The sequence below is a fragment of the Salmo trutta genome, chromosome 25 (genome assembly GCF_901001165.1).
Source record: "Salmo trutta chromosome 25, fSalTru1.1, whole genome shotgun sequence".
Taxonomy (NCBI): Eukaryota; Metazoa; Chordata; class Actinopteri; order Salmoniformes; family Salmonidae; genus Salmo; species Salmo trutta.
In genome coordinates this window covers 17,696,007-17,716,694 of record NC_042981.1, presented here as the reverse complement: position 1 = coordinate 17,716,694, position 20,688 = coordinate 17,696,007, and the positions used below count along the sequence as shown (strand labels likewise).

The following is a 20,688-nucleotide window of genomic DNA, read 5'->3' as shown; positions in this document are numbered from 1 at the left end:
TGAATCTCCATGTGAATAATAGTGCCTCTCTCTCATCATTCAGCTAATGTGCATATGGTTTTGTCTCACCTCTGGCTTGACGTTCTTCTCCCAGTAAGAGGAATGGCTCTTTTGCCCTCATCTTTCTCCCTGATTCTCCATGGTCATTCTTTACGCAGTCCCCCTAAGCTATGGATGAAGATGCAGCATGAGTATGGGTGCCATGTTTAAAATAACTGGCAATTTGTAAACATATGTTCTCAATAACTCCTGTTGCAGTGTACTCAAATGTAGGTCAAAATATGAGGCATTGGGGTGTATATGTAAAGCAAACTCACAAATCATGTAATAAATCCATGGTATTAAACGCTTACATATCAGCTTTGAAATATATTTATTTAAATGTGTAGCCAGAGAAAATAATGTTTTCCCTGTAGGCAAAAATGCATTAAAGGCTGGTTGCAATTGCGCAAAGAGCACAAACATACTGTACAGTAGCCACATACGCAACATTCAGCGTCCCATCATGAACACATTTCAACACTATACACTAGAAAAGCAGCTAGCTCTTGATGAGAACAAATGCTTACAGGTATTCTACATTCACTGTTTCTCTGTATCCAGGCCTCAGGATTTGTCTCCATACTCTTGAAGCCTACAGAGCCCGCTCTCTATCTCCCTCTCTGTCTTTGTCTTTCCATCATTTCTAGCTATACTGTTTTTTTGTGAATTCTTACCATGTCATCATATAAAGGTACATTCAAGAGTGAAATAAAACGTTAGTAATAATAGTATCCTTTCTCACTCTTAACACCACTAAGGTTAGTCCTGAGCTGTCTCGTTGGGTTGCACCCAATCACAGTGAAACACATCTCATTTTGGTTTTGACTAAATCGTTTAGCTGGCTTTTTGGGGGGGATTGTTTGCTGCTGTTGACTTAACATACAGTACACTTGGATGATCCTTCACACCCAGAGTTTTACAGTATAAGAAATTAGATTGTCTTTCATTAGGCAGGTAGGCAATACACCTGATTGACTCATATACAGACAATTAGAAATGGGATTAATTGTTAGTTAGGCAGTTAGTTTAAAGGCAGGGTTTGGATATCGAGCCCCTAGCTGCTGGCTGAGAGTGGAGGGCTCAGTCAGTCAGTGAGTCAGTTGTGCTGTGGTGTGTTGTGTTGTGGAGGGAGTGAGACGGCTCTAAAGGGGGCAGAGGCAGCAGTGTTCAGTACTACAGCACGTTGACTCTAAAGGGGGCAGAGGCAGCAGTGTTCAGTACTACAGCACGTTGACTCTAAAGGGGGCAGAGGCAGCAGTGTTCAGTACTACAGCACGTTGACTCTAAAGGGGGCAGAGGCAGCAGTGTTCAGTACTACAGCACGTTGACTCTAAAGGGGGCAGAGGCAGCAGTGTTCAGTACTACAGCACGTTGACTCTAAAGGGGGCAGAGGCAGCAGTGTTCAGTACTACAGCACGTTGACTCTAAAGGGGGCAGAGGCAGCAGTGTTCAGTACTACAGCACGTTGACTCTAAAGGGGGCAGAGGCAGCAGTGTTCAGTACTACAGCACGTTGACTCTAAAGGGGGCAGAGGCAGCAGTGTTCAGTACTACAGCACGTTGACTCTTAAGGGGGCAGAGGCAGCAGTGTTCAGTACTACAGCACGTTGACTCTAAAGGGGGCAGAGGCAGCAGTGTTCAGTACTACAGCACGTTGACTCTAAAGGGGGCAGAGGCAGCAGTGTTCAGTACTACAGCACGTTGACTCTAAAGGGGGCAGAGGCAGCAGTGTTCAGTACTACAGCACGTTGACTCTAAAGGGGGCAGAGGCAGCAGTGTTCAGTACTACAGCACGTTGACTCTTAAGGGGGCAGAGGCAGCAGTGTTCAGTACTACAGCACGTTGACTCTAAAGGGGGCAGAGGCAGCAGTGTTCAGTACTACAGCACGTTGACTCTAAAGGGGGCAGAGGCAGCAGTGTTCAGTACTACAGCACGTTGACTCTAAAGGGGGCAGAGGCAGCAGTGTTCAGTACTACAGCACGTTGACTCTTAAGGGGGCAGAGGCAGCAGTGTTCAGTACTACAGCACGTTGACTCTAAAGGGGGCAGAGGCAGCAGTGTTCAGTACTACAGCACGTTGACTCTAAAGGGGGCAGAGGCAGCAGTGTTCAGTACTACAGCACGTTGACTCTAAAGGGGGCAGAGGCAGCAGTGTTCAGTACTACAGCACGTTGACTCTAAAGGGGGCAGAGGCAGCAGTGTTCAGTACTACAGCACGTTGACTCTAAAGGGGGCAGAGGCAGCAGTGTTCAGTACTACAGCACGTTGACTCTAAAGGGGGCAGAGGCAGCAGTGTTCAGTACTACAGCACGTTGACTCTAAAGGGGGCAGTAGCCCTGCATTTACAGTATTCACATCACGCTGACTCTGTCGCTGAGGGCCGCCATCGTGGCCGCCATGGTGTCCACCTCCTCCGACTCGGGGTCAGGCTCCACCCCCTCGCTGACATCGGCGTGTGGGTTGACCAGGTGGGCGGGGTACGTCAGGCCGTGCTGCTCAGCGTGGCGTTCCCAGCGGGAGTCATCGCTCTCATGCGTGACGTAGCGCTCATGCATCTTCCATTCTAGGCCACGTAGGTCCAGCCACATTTGGTAGTCCTGAGAAGGACATCATTAGCAGGGACACAGTAGTTAGCATTAGCCTACAGTTTCAATTGTTTTCTTTTGATTGTGTCACAAAAAATCATTTAGCAGGATTTTATGCGGCTGTTGGATGACAAACTCATGTCTCTCATCTCTCTTGCTGTAGGGCTTACCTGTATCCAGGAGTGTCTGAGAGACTTAGTGTATCCAGGAGTGTCTGAGAGACTTAGTGTAGCCAGGAGGGTCTGATAGACTTAGTGTAGCCAGGAGTGTCTGATAGACTTAGTGTAGCCAGGAGTGTCTGATAGACTTAGTGTAGCCAGGAGGGTCTGACAGACTTAGTGTAGCCAGGAGTGTCTGAGAGACTTAGTGTAGCCAGGAGTGTCTGACAGACTTAGTGTAGCCAGGAGGGTCTGATAGACTTAGTGTAGCCAGGAGTGTCTGACAGACTTAGTGTAGCCAGGAGGGTCTGATAGACTTAGTGTATCCAGGAGTGTCTGACAGACTTAGTGTAGCCAGGAGTGTCTGACAGACTTAGTGTATCCAGGAGTGTCTGACAGACTTAGTGTAGCCAGGAGTGTCTGAGAGACTTAGTGTAGCCAGGAGTGTCTGACAGACTTAGTGTAGCCAGGAGTGTCTGATAGACTTAGTGTAGCCAGGAGGGTCTGATAGACTTAGTGTAGCCAGGGGGGTCTGACAGACTTAGTGTAGCCAGGAGTGTCTGACAGACTTAGTGTAGCCAGGAGTGTCTGATAGACTTAGTGTATCCAGGAGTGTCTGATAGACTTAGTGTAGCCAGGAGTGTCTGAGAGACTTAGTGTAGCCAGGAGTGTCTGACAGACTTAGTGTAGCCAGGAGTGTCTGATAGACTTAGTGTAGCCAGGAGTGTCTGAGAGACTTAGTGTAGCCAGGAGTGTCTGATAGACTTAGTGTATCCAGGAGTGTCTGATAGACTTAGTGTAGCCAGGAGTGTCTGACAGACTTAGTGTATCCAGGAGTGTCTGACAGACTTAGTGTAGCCAGGAGTGTCTGACAGACTTAGTGTATCCAGGAGTGTCTGACAGACTTAGTGTATCCAGGAGTGTCTGAGAGACTTAGTGTAGCCAGGAGGGTCTGATAGACTTAGTGTAGCCAGGAGTGTCTGAGAGACTTAGTGTAGCCAGGGGGTCTGACAGACTTAGTGTAGCCAGGAGTGTCTGACAGACTTAGTGTATCCAGGAGTGTCTGACAGACTTAGTGTATCCAGGAGTGTCTGATAGACTTAGTGTAGCCAGGAGGGTCTGACAGACTTAGTGTAGCCAGGAGTGTCTGAGAGACTTAGTGTAGCCAGGAGTGTCTGATAGACTTAGTGTAGCCAGGGGGGTCTGACAGACTTAGTGTAGCCAGGAGTGTCTGACAGACTTAGTGTAGCCAGGAGGGTCTGACAGACTTAGTGTAGCCAGGAGTGTCTGATAGACTTAGTGTAGCCAGGAGTGTCTGATAGACTTAGTGTAGCCAGGAGTGTCTGATAGACTTAGTGTAGCCAGGAGGGTCTGATAGACTTAGTGTAGCCAGGAGTGTCTGATAGACTTAGTGTAGCCAGGAGTGTCTGAGAGACTTAGTGTATCCAGGAGGGTCTGACAGACTTAGTGTAGCCAGGAGTGTCTGAGAGACTTAGTGTAGCCAGGAGTGTCTGAGAGACTTAGTGTAGCCAGGAGTGTCTGATAGACTTAGTGTAGCCAGGAGTGTCTGAGAGACTTAGTGTAGCCAGGAGTGTCTGAGAGACTTAGTGTAGCCAGGAGGGTCTGATAGACTTAGTGTAGCCAGGAGGGTCTGATAGACTTAGTGTAGCCAGGAGTGTCTGAGAGACTTAGTGTAGCCAGGAGGGTCTGACAGACTTAGTGTAGCCATGGGGGTCTGACAGACTTAGTGTAGCCAGGAGGGTCTGATAGACTTAGTGTAGCCATGGGGGTCTGATAGACTTAGTGTAGCCAGGAGTGTCTGACAGACTTAGTGTAGCCATGGGGGTCTGACAGACTTAGTGTAGCCAGGAGGGTCTGATAGACTTAGTGTAGCCATGGGGGTCTGATAGACTTAGTGTAGCCAGGGGGGTCTGACAGACTTAGTGTAGCCATGGGGGTCTGACAGACTTAGTGTAGCCATGGGGGTCTGATAGACTTAGTGTAGCCAGGGGGTCTGACAGACTTAGTGTAGCCAGGGGGGTCTGACAGACTTAGTGTAGCCAGGGGGGTCTGACAGACTTAGTGTAGCCAGGGGGGTCTGATAGACTTAGTGTAGCCAGGAGGGTCTGATAGACTTAGTGTAGCCATGGGGGTCTGACAGACTTAGTGTAGCCATGGGGGTCTGATAGACTTAGTGTAGCCAGGGGGGTCTGACAGACTTAGTGTAGCCAGGGGGGTCTGACAGACTTAGTGTAGCCAGGGGGGTCTGATAGACTTAGTGTAGCCAGGAGGGTCTGATAGACTTAGTGTAGCCATGGGGGTCTGACAGACTTAGTGTAGCCATGGGGGTCTGATAGACTTAGTGTAGCCAGGGGGGTCTGACAGACTTAGTGTAGCCAGGGGGGTCTGACAGACTTAGTGTGGCCGGCCTCCCGAGTGGCGCAGTGGTCTAAGGCACTGCATCGCAGTGCTAGCTGTGCCACTAGAGATTCTGGGTTTGAGTCCAGGCTTTGTCGTAGCCGGCCGCGACCGGGAGACCCATGGGACGGCGCACAATTGGCCCAGCGTCATCCGGGTTAGGGGAGGGTTTGACCGGCAGGGATGTCCTCGTCCCATCGTACACTAGCGACTCCTGTAGCGGGCCGGGCGCAGTGCACGCTGACACGATCGCCAGGAGCACGGTGTTTCCTCCGACACATTGGTGGTTCTGGGTTAAGTGGGCATTGTGTCAAGAAGCAGTGCGGCTTATTGCAGTGAGGAGACAAGACTGTAACTACCAATTGGATCCCATGAAATTTAGGAGAAAAACGGGATAAAAAAATAAAAATGAAAAAATAATATAAAATACTTACTGGATGGCTGACAGACTTATCCAAATACAATAAGTCTTCTTACTCCTTTGTGATATGTACAGTACCTCTTTTTATCTGTTACATTGTCTGTTAAATCTCTAATTTAAAGAAGTTTCCCCCCCCCCACGTTGTAGACATACTGTACTATTAAAGGCCCAGTGCACTGCTTTTGTGATTTTTTAAAAACTATATGTATTACTGTTTACCATCATTTCTAACTTGAGTCTGATGATTATCTGAACAAAACAGATAATCTGATAATACTTGTGGAATATAAAAATACTTGCTTGATATTCAATACCAGTCAAAAGTTTGGACACACCTACTCATTCAAGGATTTTCCTTTATTTGTATTATTTTCTACATTGTAGAATAATAGTGAATACATCAAAAGTATGAAATAACCCATACGGAATCATGTAGTAACCAAAAAAGTGTTTAACAAATGAAAACATATTTAATATTTGAGATTCTTCAAAGTAGCCACCCTTTGCCTTGATGACAGCTTGATGACACTCTTGGCAATCTCTCAACCAGCTTCATGAGGTTGTCACCTGGAATGCATTTCAATTAACAGGTGTGTCTTGTTAAAAGTTAAAAGTTTGTGGAATTTCTTTCCTTCTTAATGCCTTTGAGCCAGTCAGTTGTGTTGTGACAAGGTAGGGTTGGAATACAGACGATAGCCCTATTTGGTAAAAGACCAAGTTTATATTATGGCAAGAACAGCTCAAATAAGCAAAGAGAAATGACAGTCCATCATTACTTTAAGACATGAAAGTCAGTAAATGAGAAAAATTGAGTTGGAAAGTTTCTTTCCAGTGCAGTCACAAAAACCATCAAGCGCTATTATGAAACTGGCTCTCATGAGGACCGCCACAGGAAAGGAAGACCCAGAGTTACCTCTGCTGCAGAGGATAAGTTCATTAGAGTTAACTGCACCTCAGATTGCAGCCCAAATAAGTGCTTCACAGAGTTCAAGTAACAGACACATCTCAACTTCAACTGTTCAGAGGAGAATGTGTGAATAAAGCCTTCGTGGTTGAATTTCTGCAAAGAAACCACTACTAAAGGACACCAATAAGAAGAAGAGACTTGTTTGGGCAAAGAAACATGAGCAATGGACATTAGACCGGTGGAAATCTGTCCATTGGTCTGATGAGTCCAAATTTGAGATTTTTGGTTCCAACCGTCATGTCTTTGTGAGACAGATGATCTCCGCATGTGTGGTTTCACCATGAAGCATGGAGGAGGAGGTGTGATGGTTTGGGGGTGCTTTGCTGGTGACACTGTCAGTGATTCATTTAGAATTCAAGGCATACTTAACTAGCATGGCTACCACAACATTCTGGCTGTGTAAGGGCTATTTGACCAAGAAGGAGAGTGATGGAGTGCTGCATCAGATGACCTGGCCTCCACAATCACTCAATCTCAACCTAATTGAGATGGTTTGGGATGAGTTGGTCCACAGACTGAAGGAAAAGCAGCCAACAAGTGCTCAGCAAATGTGGGAACTCCTTCAAGACAGTTCTAAAAGCATTCCAGGTGAGGCTGGTTGAGAGAATGCCAAGAGTGTGCAAAGATGTCATCACGGCAAAGGGTGGCTATTTGAAGAATCTCAAATATACAATATATTTTTATTTGTAAAACACTTTTTTGGTTACTACATGATTCCATATGTGTTATTTCATAATTTTGATGTCTTCACTATTATTCTATAACGTAGAAAATAGTAAAAATAAAGAAAAACCCTTGAATGAGTAGTTGTGTCCAAACTTTTGACTGGTACTGCATGTTATCCAGTTTCTTGAAATACTTCGCAAATGCAACTTCTTTCTATGTGAAAACTGAAAAGTTATTTTCATTCCTTTTCAGTAGTGAGTGGATACATTTTCATACTGGTCCCCCATGGGTATCGAACCCACAACCCTAGCATTGCAAGTGGCACACCATACCAACTGAGCCACATTCCCACATTACATCATCATAAATCACTTATGTCTCAATGTCCTCAATTACTGCATTGTGCATTGTTTTTCATCGTGGTGATAGAAAGTCTGCAGGTACAAACCTAGATAACCAGCCTATGCACAATACAGTAACGTACCTTTACATTAAGTGGTTTGTAAGGATGGTAATTTAATATTGCACAAAAAGTGATGTTATTTGATCAAGAAAACAATTTAATTTGATGTGGATGTTTTCTGTCATAACTTTGCACCTTTTGATGTAAATCTTTGAGGAAAGGGTTTAGTTCTTTCTGGATTCCATTAGAGTGACAATAGGAGAGAAAGGGGCATGGCAACTACTCTTACAATATCACCTATTGAATCCTGCAAGATACTGTTCTTAATTATACAACTAAGTGGAGATGCAGATTTTTTTGTTTTGCACGCACTACAGACGTCTATATCAGGGGAGGCTGCTGAGGGGAGGACGGCTCATAATAATGGCTGAAACGGAGGAAATGGAATGGCATCAAACACATGGAAACTATAAGTTTGATGTATTTGATACCATTCCACTCATTCCACTTCAGCCATTGCCACGATCCTGTCCTCCCCAATTAAGGTCCACCAACCTCCTGTGGTCTATATCAGTCCGATAATACTACTAAAGGCCCAGTGCACGACTTTTTTACATTTTTATATAAATATATATTTTTATTAATATTTTTAAAATTGTAATTTTTCAGGGGGTGCTGCAGCACCCATACTTTCTGCAGCTATGGAAGGGTAGCTTATCTGTAGCCAGGGATGGCTGAAAGACGGCCCGAAAATGTCATTATTTTTTAAACTAATTTGTGATATATGCAGTATGGAGAGTATGCAGTAGGGAGAGCTTATCTGTAGCCAGGATGGCTGAGAGACTTGTTTCTATATCTGTAATGATTTATGTCAAATATCTAGTTTAGTCCAGAGTAAGGCTTACCTGTAGCCAGGCATGGCTGAGCGACTTGTCCACGCTGTAGCGCTTCCTCATCTTGACTTGCAGCAAGTTATTAATGAGGTCAATTGCTGGAACAACAAAGCAGGCCGTCAGAGGATAACTCATGGTGGGAAACCTAGAGGATTTGGTGCTGGCCCCTTTCAGAGCCATGCAAGGGCTAATGAGCAAAGCCAACATCATGTTAAGATTATTTCAAGGGTCATGGTTCTCTGAGTCCCAGTTGGGATTCTTGACCTTTAGGCCACTCCTCTATAGTACCAGGGATCGCTTGGCATTATGCACATGAATAGGCTGCAACAAGAATTGGTTCTCTCTCTCTCACACTCTCTCTCTCCCCCCCTCTGTCTATTCCTCCCTCTCTCTCAAGCACACACACACACTCTCCCTCTGTTGCTTTCTCTTCCCTCTGTCTCTCTCTCGCACACACACGCACACGCACACACACACACACACACACACACACACACACACACACACACACCACACACACACACACACACACACACACACACACACACACACACACACACACACACACACACACACACATACACTCCTTCTGTTGCTTTCTCTTCCCTTTCTCTCTCTCTCTCTCTCTCTCACACACACACAAACACACACAGACTTTCTTTCCTTCCTTTTCCATCTCTCGGACAATGACGCATGCCATCCGCTCAATTCAATAGCAGCATAGTTGTTGGGGCCAGGATTTGTGTTGTAGGCTTTCATAGTCGTTTTGTGAGCCATGGAGCACTAAAGGTGAGAACAATTGTGATAAGAGAGGTTCCTATGCTAGACAGGCCCTAAGACGAATCAATTATATAAAATCTGCAGACTCCCTCAGATAAACATAAAACTGACTCACTGACTTCGTAAATGTATGGCGTGTATTCATGGGAAAATTTTTTATTTTTATTTATCATTCGTCTCTGTGTTTCATAATTTTTCTTCAATTTGCAAGAGGCTGAATGTATCTCACCGGAGAAAGCATCTGAGTGAGCGAAACAGCGCCCCTCTGTTTCTGTATGTGTATGACATCTGTCTGATTCTGTCTGGTTATAAAGAGTATGACATTGTTGCCGCCCGTACCATTCAATGCAAGGGAAGCCAGCGAGCATTTGGCCTCCATTGACAAAAAAGTATAAAATAATAGCCAATCAGCTTTGAGCTAAACTGAGCAAGCACAATAGTGAATGGTCCTGGCACACCAAAATAAAGTGTCAAGGGAAGCCAGTTTGGATTTTGCTTCACTCCTATCACATCGCATAAAAATAAATATGTAATTGACAGAAACAACTTAAATTGTTGCATCTAGCTGTGTTGGTGTCCTCCGGTGGCTAGCTAGCTAGCTAAAATTGTCCCTTTCCTAAATTAGCCATGGATGGAGATAGGGATTTGGGCTTGTGGTTTTACTTAATTCTCCGTACTGGCCAATGATTATAATGCCGATTCTAATCCAAACATAAATTCATACATTGTGCCCCTGGACTGAGAGGACGGAAGTTCAATATGTAGCTAGATGTTGAAGGCTAATGGTAACTAGAGCAAACAACGCAATTATGACAACACATAGGTTGTAATATGGCTTTTCTTTCTGGCTTGGGTTCTCCAGTGATTTTACCCACACACCGCTACTAAATCAGATGATCATAAAAGGCATTCTGACCGTGTAGCAAACATTCACTATATGATTACAAAATCGAACAGAGACTCAGGAAGAGGCTATTCTAGTCTGATTTTCAGAGTAATGATGTATCATTCCAACACAACTATATCAAATGTTATTTTACAGTAATGCAGTTATCACAGTAATGCATGAGTCATTGCTGCTCGACAGACACCCACCTTCCTGGGACACCTTCTTCCAGGGGTTGGGTGGGTACATGAAGGCAGCATTCTGGATCTGGTCATGAATGTCCTCGTCCTCGTTGAAGGGGAAGGTGCCGCTGAGGCTGACGTAGATGATGACCCCTACAGACCACATGTCCAGGGAGCGGTTGTAGCCTTTATTCCTCAGGACCTCAGGGGCCAGGTAGGCCGGAGTGCCCACCACTGACCGACGGAAAGACTTCTCTCCAATGATGCGGGCAAAGCCAAAGTCGCACAGCTTCACCTGAGACACAGATAGGGTGTGTCTCAAATTACACTAGATTCCCCAGTATGTTGGGAATATCAGTGACGTTTGAGACACGGTCATGTGTGGTAGTGAATATTGCACTGCCACAGTTCCAAGTCTCGTATTCACTTGAACATGAGAAAGTGCGGTGGTAATCAAGGGTTTCATACTAGAGTAACTGGACTAAGACTTGTTAGAGAAGGCTCATTTTTATTTTTTTATTTTACCTTTATTTAACTAGGCAAGTCAGTTAAGAACAAATTCTTATTTTCAATGACGGCCTAGGAACAGTGGGTTAACTGCCTGTTCAGGGACAGAACGACAGATTTGTACCTTGTCAGCTCTGGCATTCGAACTTGCAACCTTTCGGTTACTAGTCCAACGCTCTAATACATAACATCCTGTATGTTCGCCATCCAAACAGTTGGTTCCACAGACATAATAATAATCAGCTGGCAAGGATGACCCAGAAGGCCAGTTAACGTTATCACACTGTCTGTTCGACATGGACATGATATAGTCTACAGACGATTTATTGTAGCTACAGAATTCTACCAAAATAGACTTTGGCAAGACTGCAGAGTGGTCAGTTCTCAGCACTATAATGATGCCAGTGATGTTGCCAGAGGATGTCAGTTCTCAGCACTATAATGATGCCAGTGATGTTGCCAGAGGATGTCAGTTCTCAGCACTATAATGACGCCAGTCATGTTGCCAGAGGATGTCAGTTCTCAGCACTATAATGATGCCAGTGATGTTGCCAGAGGATGTCAGTTCTCAGCACTATAATGACGCCAGTGATGTTGCCAGAGGATGTCAGTTCTCAGCACTATAATGACGCCAGTGATGTTGCCAGAGGATGTCAGTTCTCAGCACTATAATGACGCCAGTGATGTTGCCAGAGGATGTCAGTACTCAGCACTATAATGACGCCAGTGATGTTGCCAGAGGATGTCAGTACTCAGCACTATAATGACGCCAGTGATGTTGCCAGAGGATGTCAGTACTCAGCACTATAATGACGCCAGTGATGTTGCCAGAGGATGTCAGTACTCAGCACTATAATGACGCCAGTGATGTTGCCAGAGGATGTCAGTACTCAGCACTATAATGATGCCAGTGATGTTGCCAGAGGATGTCAGTACTCAGCACTATAATGATGCCAGTGATGTTGCCAGAGGATGTCAGTACTCAGCACTATAATGATGCCAGTGATGTTGCCAGAGGATGTCAGTACTCAGCACTATAATGATGCCAGTGATGTTGCCAGAGCATATTTGGGGAAATGAAATACAGATATATAAGAACGGACTCTCCTTCTTCCCTTTCAGAAAATATTTGTTGTAAATAACACAAATGCAATTTGTTTAACACCCATCTGATGCCTGGCCATGCCTAAAACAGTGACTCATAGTACAGTACAGAGCAGTACAGGGCTATGGCTATGGAGAGAAGGGCAGCATAATTGGGAGTGTATCATTAAAATCAAGAGACATAGAACATTGTAGAGACACTGAGCATGCAGTTTCCATAATCATCCACATTATCTTAGAGTAGACTGATAGATGAATGTCTGTTTATGTCTGTGAAATTGATGTTTCTGTTTTGGCTTGTTTGGAGGCTGAGCTGGATGTTTGCTTACTTGTGGAAAAGCATCTGCAGACGCCAGTAAGACGTTCTCTGGTTTGAGGTCACAGTGGACGATATTCTTGAAGTGGAGATGACGAAGAGCCTGAAGAATCTGAAAAATATGTGAAATTAATGATTTGTCCACGGTGAATGATTACTTTAATTAGGAATGACTAAAACATTTAATATAATCTGGTCATTTGCATTTATATACTGTCAAACATTACTGCAATGAGCTAAATCAGGTTCACACTGACTGTTTCTTGGTAGTCTTAAACAAATCTACTTTGAAACAAAAGTATACACCTCACACACATGGTTATGGTCTTAAAAAAGGAAGACACCTGTATCATGTCAGATATAGAGTTGAAATGTATTACATTGAGAGTTTGCATCCCAGTATTACACTTTATATACATCACAGAAGACTGAAATATAACAACAATGTTTGTTTGACATAGAAACACCGGATTTTCTGCATTTAAAAAGAAATCATGTTTATTAATTATGAAATGATGAAAGACATGAATAACATTCCAGCCATGAGACCACTAGGTCATTTGACTACAGCAAAGAGCTACTTGAAGTAAATAAATACATTGCATATCATAGTGAAAAGTGCAACAACACATGATTAAACTAATATTATGATATTATTATCAGAAAAATACATTAAAAAAATACATACCTGTAAGCCACTTACTTCACTGACTGTGTTTCTATACAGTATACAGTATGTGAGTGTCACAGTAAAAGCAGGTGTGTGGCACTGCTACAGCACATCCATCCATTGTCTTTGAGCGACAACGCTTGTCAGCCAGGGTTACCTGTGAGACGAAGAACTTGGTGATGCGTTCAGGCAGCCTCCCCTTCTCACTGGACAGGATCATCTCCAGCATGTCTCCGTGGAGCTTCTCCATGACAACGAAGACGCGCTCCGGCGTCTCAAACATGCACTCCAGGTTCACTACCCCAGGGTGGTGCAGGTTCTAGGAAGTAAAAACAGAAACACAGAAGCCTTTTAAAGGAAGCAGGCAGAGAGCTCGACAGGCTCTCCAAACACCCACTGTGTTGTCATGATAATAACTTCATTATTTACCTACCGAGACAATATCTCTATTTTTGTCTTTACATCTGTTGTTTTTCCTCTCATGTGTTCATCATAACGTGCGTCTGGCAACATCTGAGAAAAAGGTTCTAATAGTGTGTGTGTTTCATAGGAGCACACAGGACCACGCATGCTGGTGTGTTTACCTGAAGGATGGCGACCTCATTGCGTAGCTGGCTCTCCTGCTTGGTGGGGAAGCGTAACTTGTCGATGATCTTAATTGCTACATCCCGGCCAGTTTTTCGGTGCTTTCCTGTAGTATGGAGACATTATATTATGGAGAAATTAAAGGCAGGTTACAGGTTTATACAGGTTTTACTTCTCAGAATTAATGATTATCTCAAATACTTTTCCAAAAGATTAAAATTGATCTGATGACCCCCTTTTAACAATGTACTGCATTATTTCACAATATAATAAACACCTCCTGGCATGAGATCAGGAGAGAATTATTATAAAAGGCTGTGTCCCTCGTGCAATCAAGTTAACACTTTTTTTGCCAGGTTATCAGTGTGACAAGGAGGTACAAATGCATCACCTCCATAAACAATCCCAAATTGGCCCGATCCAAGGACTTCATCCGGGAATATCTGATACACTGAGCTGATATCCTGTAGGTGTGAAAATCCAGTCAATGGGTTTAAATGTGTATACTGTCACAAATATTTAGTTTTTGATTTGTCTACAACCATTTTTATCTCTTCTCACATGACAACTTAATACCCACTAATCTCAAACACGACTGGAAGAGTTGCCCAGAAATATAATTATAACCAGTGGTACTGTGACTAATTATCGAGAGTAGCTATGGCAACTGCTCGGCTGAGTGGGTAATCAAAATAATCTCCATTTGAGCTACTTAGAAGATGATGTTACCTCAGAAATCTAACCACGCATTCAGCTTTTTTCTTTATGTTGAAGTTTGGACAGTCCCAGCCACTGTCATGTCTAGTTTAGTGGATCTATGTCTGTGGAATGTTAAGTTGTCGACTGTCTTTTGTCTATTATTTTTTTGAAATCCTACAAAATCTAAAAAATAATCTAACCATGCAAGAGGAGCAGACATGACCCGCAATATATTGTTACCGCATTATTATATATAATATAGATATATTATGACCAATATTGTAGTCACTAAATCTGAAAATAAAAATATACCCAAAGTCATTAAAATAACGTGAGACCAAATCCTACTTACCACGTTCTCTTGAATCTGGCAGTTGGACACTGAAATACTGATGGAAACATCCTCTGTTGGTGTAAGGGAAATGTTAAGAGTATTCCATAAGAGTTAAGAGTATTCCATAAGAGTTAAGAGTATTCCATAAGAGTTAAGAGTATTCCATAAGAGTTAAGAGTATTCCATAAGAGTTAAGAGTATTCCATAAGAGTTAATAGTCTTCCATACTATAACCTTGAGAGTGTTCCTTCCTAGTGCTGAGTAGGGTTACAAAATTCTGGTAACTTTCCCCAAATTCCCAGAAATCCTGGTTGGAGGCTTTAGGATTTCCTGCCTATTCCCCTCCTGATTCCAGGAATCTTCCAAGCAGGATTTCTGGAAAACCTGGGAATTTTGGGAACGTTACCAGAATTTTGCAACCCTAGTGCTGAGTAAAACAAGGTTGCTTCAATTCAATTACATTCATTTCTATAAGAGTCAATCTATCCCACCATCTATCCAATTAACTCTGCCTATACTTACTGTGGCCACTGTGACGTGACCCGTGTGACAGTCCTTTAGAGATGGCGGGCATGAGGGCATGCTGGATGGCCATCTCCCACATCCTGGCCACATCTGGCCCGACCCCGCTGACCAGCATACTGCTGTGGGCCGACATGCTCCCCGGGCCCTCCGGCCTCGCAAGGTTCTCCCCAACATAGTAGACCAAGCTGCCCGTGGCGATCTCAAAGCAGTGGGCGTTGGAGCCCTCAGACAGCAGGTTGAAGGTCTTGGCTGGGTCCAGAGACAACACCTCTGACAATGGAATTTCCTGCCACATAGCAGAAGTAGTATTACTCTTTGCTGTTTGGGGACTAGGCCAGGTTACTGTCAAGTGCTTTGTGACAACAGCTGTTGTACAAAGTGCTTTATGAAATACATTTGATTGATTGTTGTAGTAGCAGTCGTTTTACAGTGGTTAGAGCACTTGCATTTTAATATAAACATGATATTTCAATCTGATCAATGTCTTGGTCCAGGCTGCTTATTTCTTGCTACAAATTACATGATATCTTACTAAGTCTTTATATGAAAAAGTGATTGCAGCCTGCTTATCTATACGGAGTACAGTGTAAAACTGCATGTTTACCTCGTCTTATTCAAACTCTAAATTACAGTAAATTAGTTTGCATTAACTTCAGTTCCTAGATTTCATTCACCACTCACCCATAATAATCTATATAACATCTCAATTGATTTCTTACCTTGTAGTATTTGCTGCCTGTGTCATTCTGGAAAAGCGTGATGCATTTACTGTCCAGCCTCCAGTAGTGTCTTTTCCTCTGAAGTGGAAACAGATAGAGAGCCTTGCACACACTGGGACAACATAACATATTTTCCTGGTGCGTTCCACCTCTTGGCAATGGGGGTTTCCATCTACTCATAAAGCATCTATTATGCCATAGGTCAGTGCCCATAGCAGATTTGTAACGCCCTGGCCATAGAGAGGGGTTTTTTGTTCTTTATTTTGGTTAGGCCAGGGTGTTACATTGGGTAGGCGTTCTATGTTCCTTTTTCTATGTTTTTGTATTTTTTTGTTTTGGGCCGTGTGTGTGTGTGTGTGTGTGTGGCTCCCAATCAGGCACAGCTGAAGCTCGTTGTTGCTGATTGGGAGTCACACATAAGGAGCATGTTTTTCCTTTGGGTTTTGTGGGTAATTGTTTCTGTTAGTGTTTGCACCTGACAGGACTGTTGGCTGTCGGTTTTCTCTTTTCTTGTTTTTGTATAGTGTTCACGTTGTTCTATTAAATGATGAACACTAACTCCGCTCCACTCTCTCTTCAGATAGCCCTTACAAGATTTGACTAAATAAAAACAACATTTAACATTAAAAGACATGCATTCACAAAATAACTTACACAAAACACACAAAACATTACAAAAAAACACAGAAAAGATGATGAAGTCTATAAAATGGCAGAACATCAGTGTTGCAAATTTTCAGTACGTTTTCCAAAATGTGCAGGTTTTCCAGAAATCATGTAATTTTGCCATTCTACAGCAGATTGATTAGTTGGTGTGATAAAAATACATTAATATAATCAGACTTACCAGAGTGTCTTTGCTGCTGAAGTGCACTAGCCAACCTTCCTTCATGATATTGCTACTTTTCCTCTTGGTGTTTTTGACTGACTGGACCACTCGCATCAGCGGGATGTTGTTGCTAGTAGATGGGCTTTGGAATAAAGGGAGTCAAACATAAAAACTCTGGCAGTGTGAATGCTTTTCTTCTCAACTTCAGGACTCAGTTAGGGTTATGGATTGGGTCAGGGTTGAGCTGAGGTGTGGACATGAAGTTAGGGTTAGGTTAGAACGGGGATGTGGATATGAAACTATGATTAGGGTTAGGGTTGGGGTTGAGGCTAAGGTTAGGGTTGAACTGGAATGTGGACATGAAGCTAAGGTCGGGGTTGAGGCTAAGGTTAGGGTTGAACTGGAATGTGGACATGAAGCTAGGGTTAGGGTTGTGGTTAAGGCTAAGGGTTGAACCGGAATGTGGACATGAAGCTAGGGTTAGGGTTGTGGTTGAGGCTAAGGGTTGAACCGGAATGTGGACATGAAGCTAGGGTTAGGGTTGTGGTTAAGGCTAAGGGTTGAACTGGAATGTGGACATGAAGCTAGGGTTAGGGTTGTGGTTAAGGCTAAGGGTTGAACCGGAATGTGGACATGAAGCTAGGGTTAGGGTTGTGGTTAAGGCTAAGGGTTGAACCGGAATGTGGACATGAAGCTAGGGTTAGGGTTGTGGTTGAGGCTAAGGGTTGAACTGGAATGTGGACATGAAGCTAGGGTTAGGGTTGTGGTTAAGGCTAAGGGTTGAACTGGAATGTGGACATGAAGCTAGGGTTAGGGTTGTGGTTGAGGCTAAGGGTTGAACTGGAATGTGGACATGAAGCTAGGGTTAGGGTTGTGGTTAAGGCTAAGGGTTGAACTGGAATGTGGACATGAAGCTAGGGTTAGGGTTGTGGTTGAGGCTAAGGGTTGAACTGGAATGTGGACATGAAGCTAGGGTTAGGGTTGTGGTTAAGGCTAAGGGTTGAACTGGAATGTGGACATGAAGCTAGGGTTAGGGTTGTGGTTGAGGCTAAGGGTTGAACTGGAATGTGGACATGAAGCTAGGGTTAGGGTTGTGGTTAAGGCTAAGGGTTGAACTGGAATGTGGACATGAAGCTAGGGTTAGGGTTGTGGTTGAGGCTAAGGTTAGGGTTGAACTGGAATGTGGACATGAAGCTAGGGTTAGGGTTGTGGTTAAGGCTAAGGGTTGAACCGGAATGTGGACATGAAGCTAGGGTTAGGGTTGTGGTTAAGGCTAAGGGTTGAACTGGAATGTGGACATGAAGCTAGGGCTAGGGTTATGGGTAGGGAAAGGGTTGAGCCAGGGTACATTGCTTCATTCTAAGCAGTATGCTAGAATAGATATTTTAACAGGACCTATGACTACTGTACATATCCACAGCCGTAGCCATTGGGGGTCCCCCTGTCCTAGTCCCAGGCCCAGTCAATCACCTTATAGCCCTGTTGCAGTCATCCTCTGGGTCATGGAGGTCTCCCATTTCCCCATGGCCAGCCTCCAGCAGGCCTGAGTCAGGCACTATGGCCTCCTCCATGTCATCCCGCAGACCACTGTTCATGTCACTGTCGTGGTCGTCACAACCCTCCCCCATCCCCACATCAGACTCCGCCCCTGAGCTCAGCAGATCTGGAGGAGGAGGAGGAGGAGGAGCAACAGGTGGAAACACACAAGGTGTAGGCAAAGAGAATAGTAGAAAATTAAGTATGCCAGAGAAACCCTGTTTTTTTAAAGAAGAAAGAAGGAACGAAAAGCGGAAAATACAAAGAATATCAGAGCGGTAGTGTGGGAGAGATTTTAAAATAAAACAGTGACATCATTTCACATTCATAATTCTGTTTATATTTCAAGGAATATTCTGGTACTTCCAAGAATTCAGCTGGTGTCCTATATATGATTCTCGTTCTACAGTCTCTCATAACTGAAGTAAATGTTGCAGAACTGAAAGAAAAATATCTCAATCCCATCCATTTCTTGGAAACTATATGAGATGGACCACCACTTACTAGGAAAAATCTGCCACACTTAAAGCAAATGACTATCTAAAGTGAAACTTGCCTTCATTTTTAGACACTTCTCCAAGGCAGTTGTTTGGCACTTTGGGCGCACATCGTTTATGACAGTTGAATTTGCAATCTGTAACCGTGAGAGAGAAACAGAGTGAGAGAGAGTGTGTAAGATGGGAGGGAGAAAGATAGAGAAAGGAGATAGAGAGAGAGAGAAAGATGGCCTATCCATATGAAACCTGTCTAATAGCACTGTGACTACAAACAGACCCTTATCTGTCTGCTAGAGTACGAAATGAACTGTCTCACACACGATACTATCACACTCTGTTCTGCTGAATATATAAAGTACAACTCTATTAAAGTGATAATGCCCGAGAAGCCGGTGTTTGGAGGATATACTATTGGAACGGGTGTTGTTAACCGTTCCAATGTATCCTCCAAACACAAGCGTTGAGGGCGTTATCACTTGTATACAATGGGTTACCAACATATTCAAATAATGATTGACATATTCTTGTGTACACTGTAGTAACCATAGAGTTACAGTACATCTGTGAATTATATGATGTCTATGGTAGTCACAACACTGTTTCTGCATTTGCAATTAACCATGTAATTATAAAGTTACAGGGCTATCTATTAATCAGGCCACAATAGTTGTTTAAGATGTCACAAAGAAAGCTTGAGGTAGAAACAACTGCCATCTGTTAGCTTTGCCAACTCTGTGACAACAAAGTCTTGAGATTTCCAAAAATAATACCACCTGAAAATATTGAGCTGGCGAAAGCCCACAGGTGAGTCACACATTATTGCAGTATGTACTGTGTGACTCACTATCATCCCCACCCCCTCCGCCAACCACTGGCAACCTCCCTCATTATCTCAAGATCCTCTGAACCCCTATGGTACCTTTGCATTGCAGGCCTTGACGGAACAGGCCCTTGAGTAGCTTCTTGCAGTGCTGGCAGACGGTGGGGCGTGTGTAGGAGTGGATGACGAGGGTGTGAGGCACCTTAACTTTGGACAGGAGGATTTTGTCTAACTCTATAGGCCGGCCGATGTAGGAAGAGGACCTTCTCTCTCTGCCAGAAAAGAAGTCTGTCTGTGACTTCTGCTGTGGAGGGTAGCAGGGTAGACTACTCAGTGTTGCCCTGATACCCCACTCAGAGTAAGGCACATGGTAGGTAACAGATGACAAGCAACAACAACCAAAGCTAAAATTATATTATTCCATCTCCTTTCTTTTTCTTATTTGTCTTATTTTGGCATATGACACAAAGAAACAGGGAAAGAGCGAGTGCTTCTGGTGATAATAAGCATATTGATAGTGCAATACGTGAGGGCAGGGTATTGGGGTACCTACCTCCATGCCGGGACTGACAGGAGACTGAGCATGCAGCGAGGAGAGAACAGGGACACACACAGGGAGGAGGTGAAGAGAGAGATCAGAGTTAAACCATAACAATATTCACACACATGACTGACTGCTGCTGGAGTAAAGACCTGCTCCAACAGAATTCATCATGAACACAACCAGCCACAAAGGCTGGTTTATATTAGGAACATGCTTCTCATCATAATTCAACAATTTGTCATTAGAGAGGTTGGGAATGTGTAGGGCATGTACTGTAGTAATCTATGATGTGTGTGTGTGTGTGTGTGCCTGTGTCTGTGCGTGTGTGTGTGCCTGGGTCCGTGCGTGCGTCCATGCCTGTGTGAGCATGCACATGTGTGTGTGTAGCTCTTCATGATGACCCACAGTAACCAGGGTAAACTCACCTGTAACCAGGGGTAAACTCACCAGTAACCAGGGGTAAACTCACCAGTAACCAGGGTAAACTCACCTGTAACCAGGGGTAAACTCACCAGTAACCAGGGGTAAACTCACCAGTAACCAGGGTAAACTCACCTGTAACCAGGGGTAAACTCACCAGTAACCAGGGGTAAACTCACCAGT

General features: G+C 44.0%; 1 protein-coding gene across 1 annotated transcript in view; it reads right to left on the bottom strand.

The window, feature by feature from the left end:
* Positions 1–391: 391 nt before the first annotated feature.
* The window catches only part of LOC115162099 (serine/threonine-protein kinase D1-like), a 55,684-nt gene continuing 35,387 nt past the window's right edge, over positions 392–20,688 (bottom strand). Inside the window, exons 5-19 of the mRNA XM_029713066.1 lie at positions 20,095–20,118; positions 19,641–19,845; positions 18,781–18,858; positions 18,159–18,351; positions 16,707–16,830; positions 15,860–15,937; positions 15,138–15,426; positions 14,634–14,686; positions 13,974–14,046; positions 13,582–13,688; positions 13,155–13,316; positions 12,341–12,439; positions 10,428–10,695; positions 8,565–8,650; positions 392–2,638 (exon numbers count right to left, since the gene is read on the bottom strand). Coding sequence (XP_029568926.1) covers positions 2,393–2,638; positions 8,565–8,650; positions 10,428–10,695; positions 12,341–12,439; positions 13,155–13,316; positions 13,582–13,688; positions 13,974–14,046; positions 14,634–14,686; positions 15,138–15,426; positions 15,860–15,937; positions 16,707–16,830; positions 18,159–18,351; positions 18,781–18,858; positions 19,641–19,845; positions 20,095–20,118 — 2,085 coding nt within the window. The 3' untranslated portion in view covers positions 392–2,392. The remainder of the gene's footprint in view (positions 2,639–8,564; positions 8,651–10,427; positions 10,696–12,340; positions 12,440–13,154; positions 13,317–13,581; positions 13,689–13,973; positions 14,047–14,633; positions 14,687–15,137; positions 15,427–15,859; positions 15,938–16,706; positions 16,831–18,158; positions 18,352–18,780; positions 18,859–19,640; positions 19,846–20,094; positions 20,119–20,688) is intronic.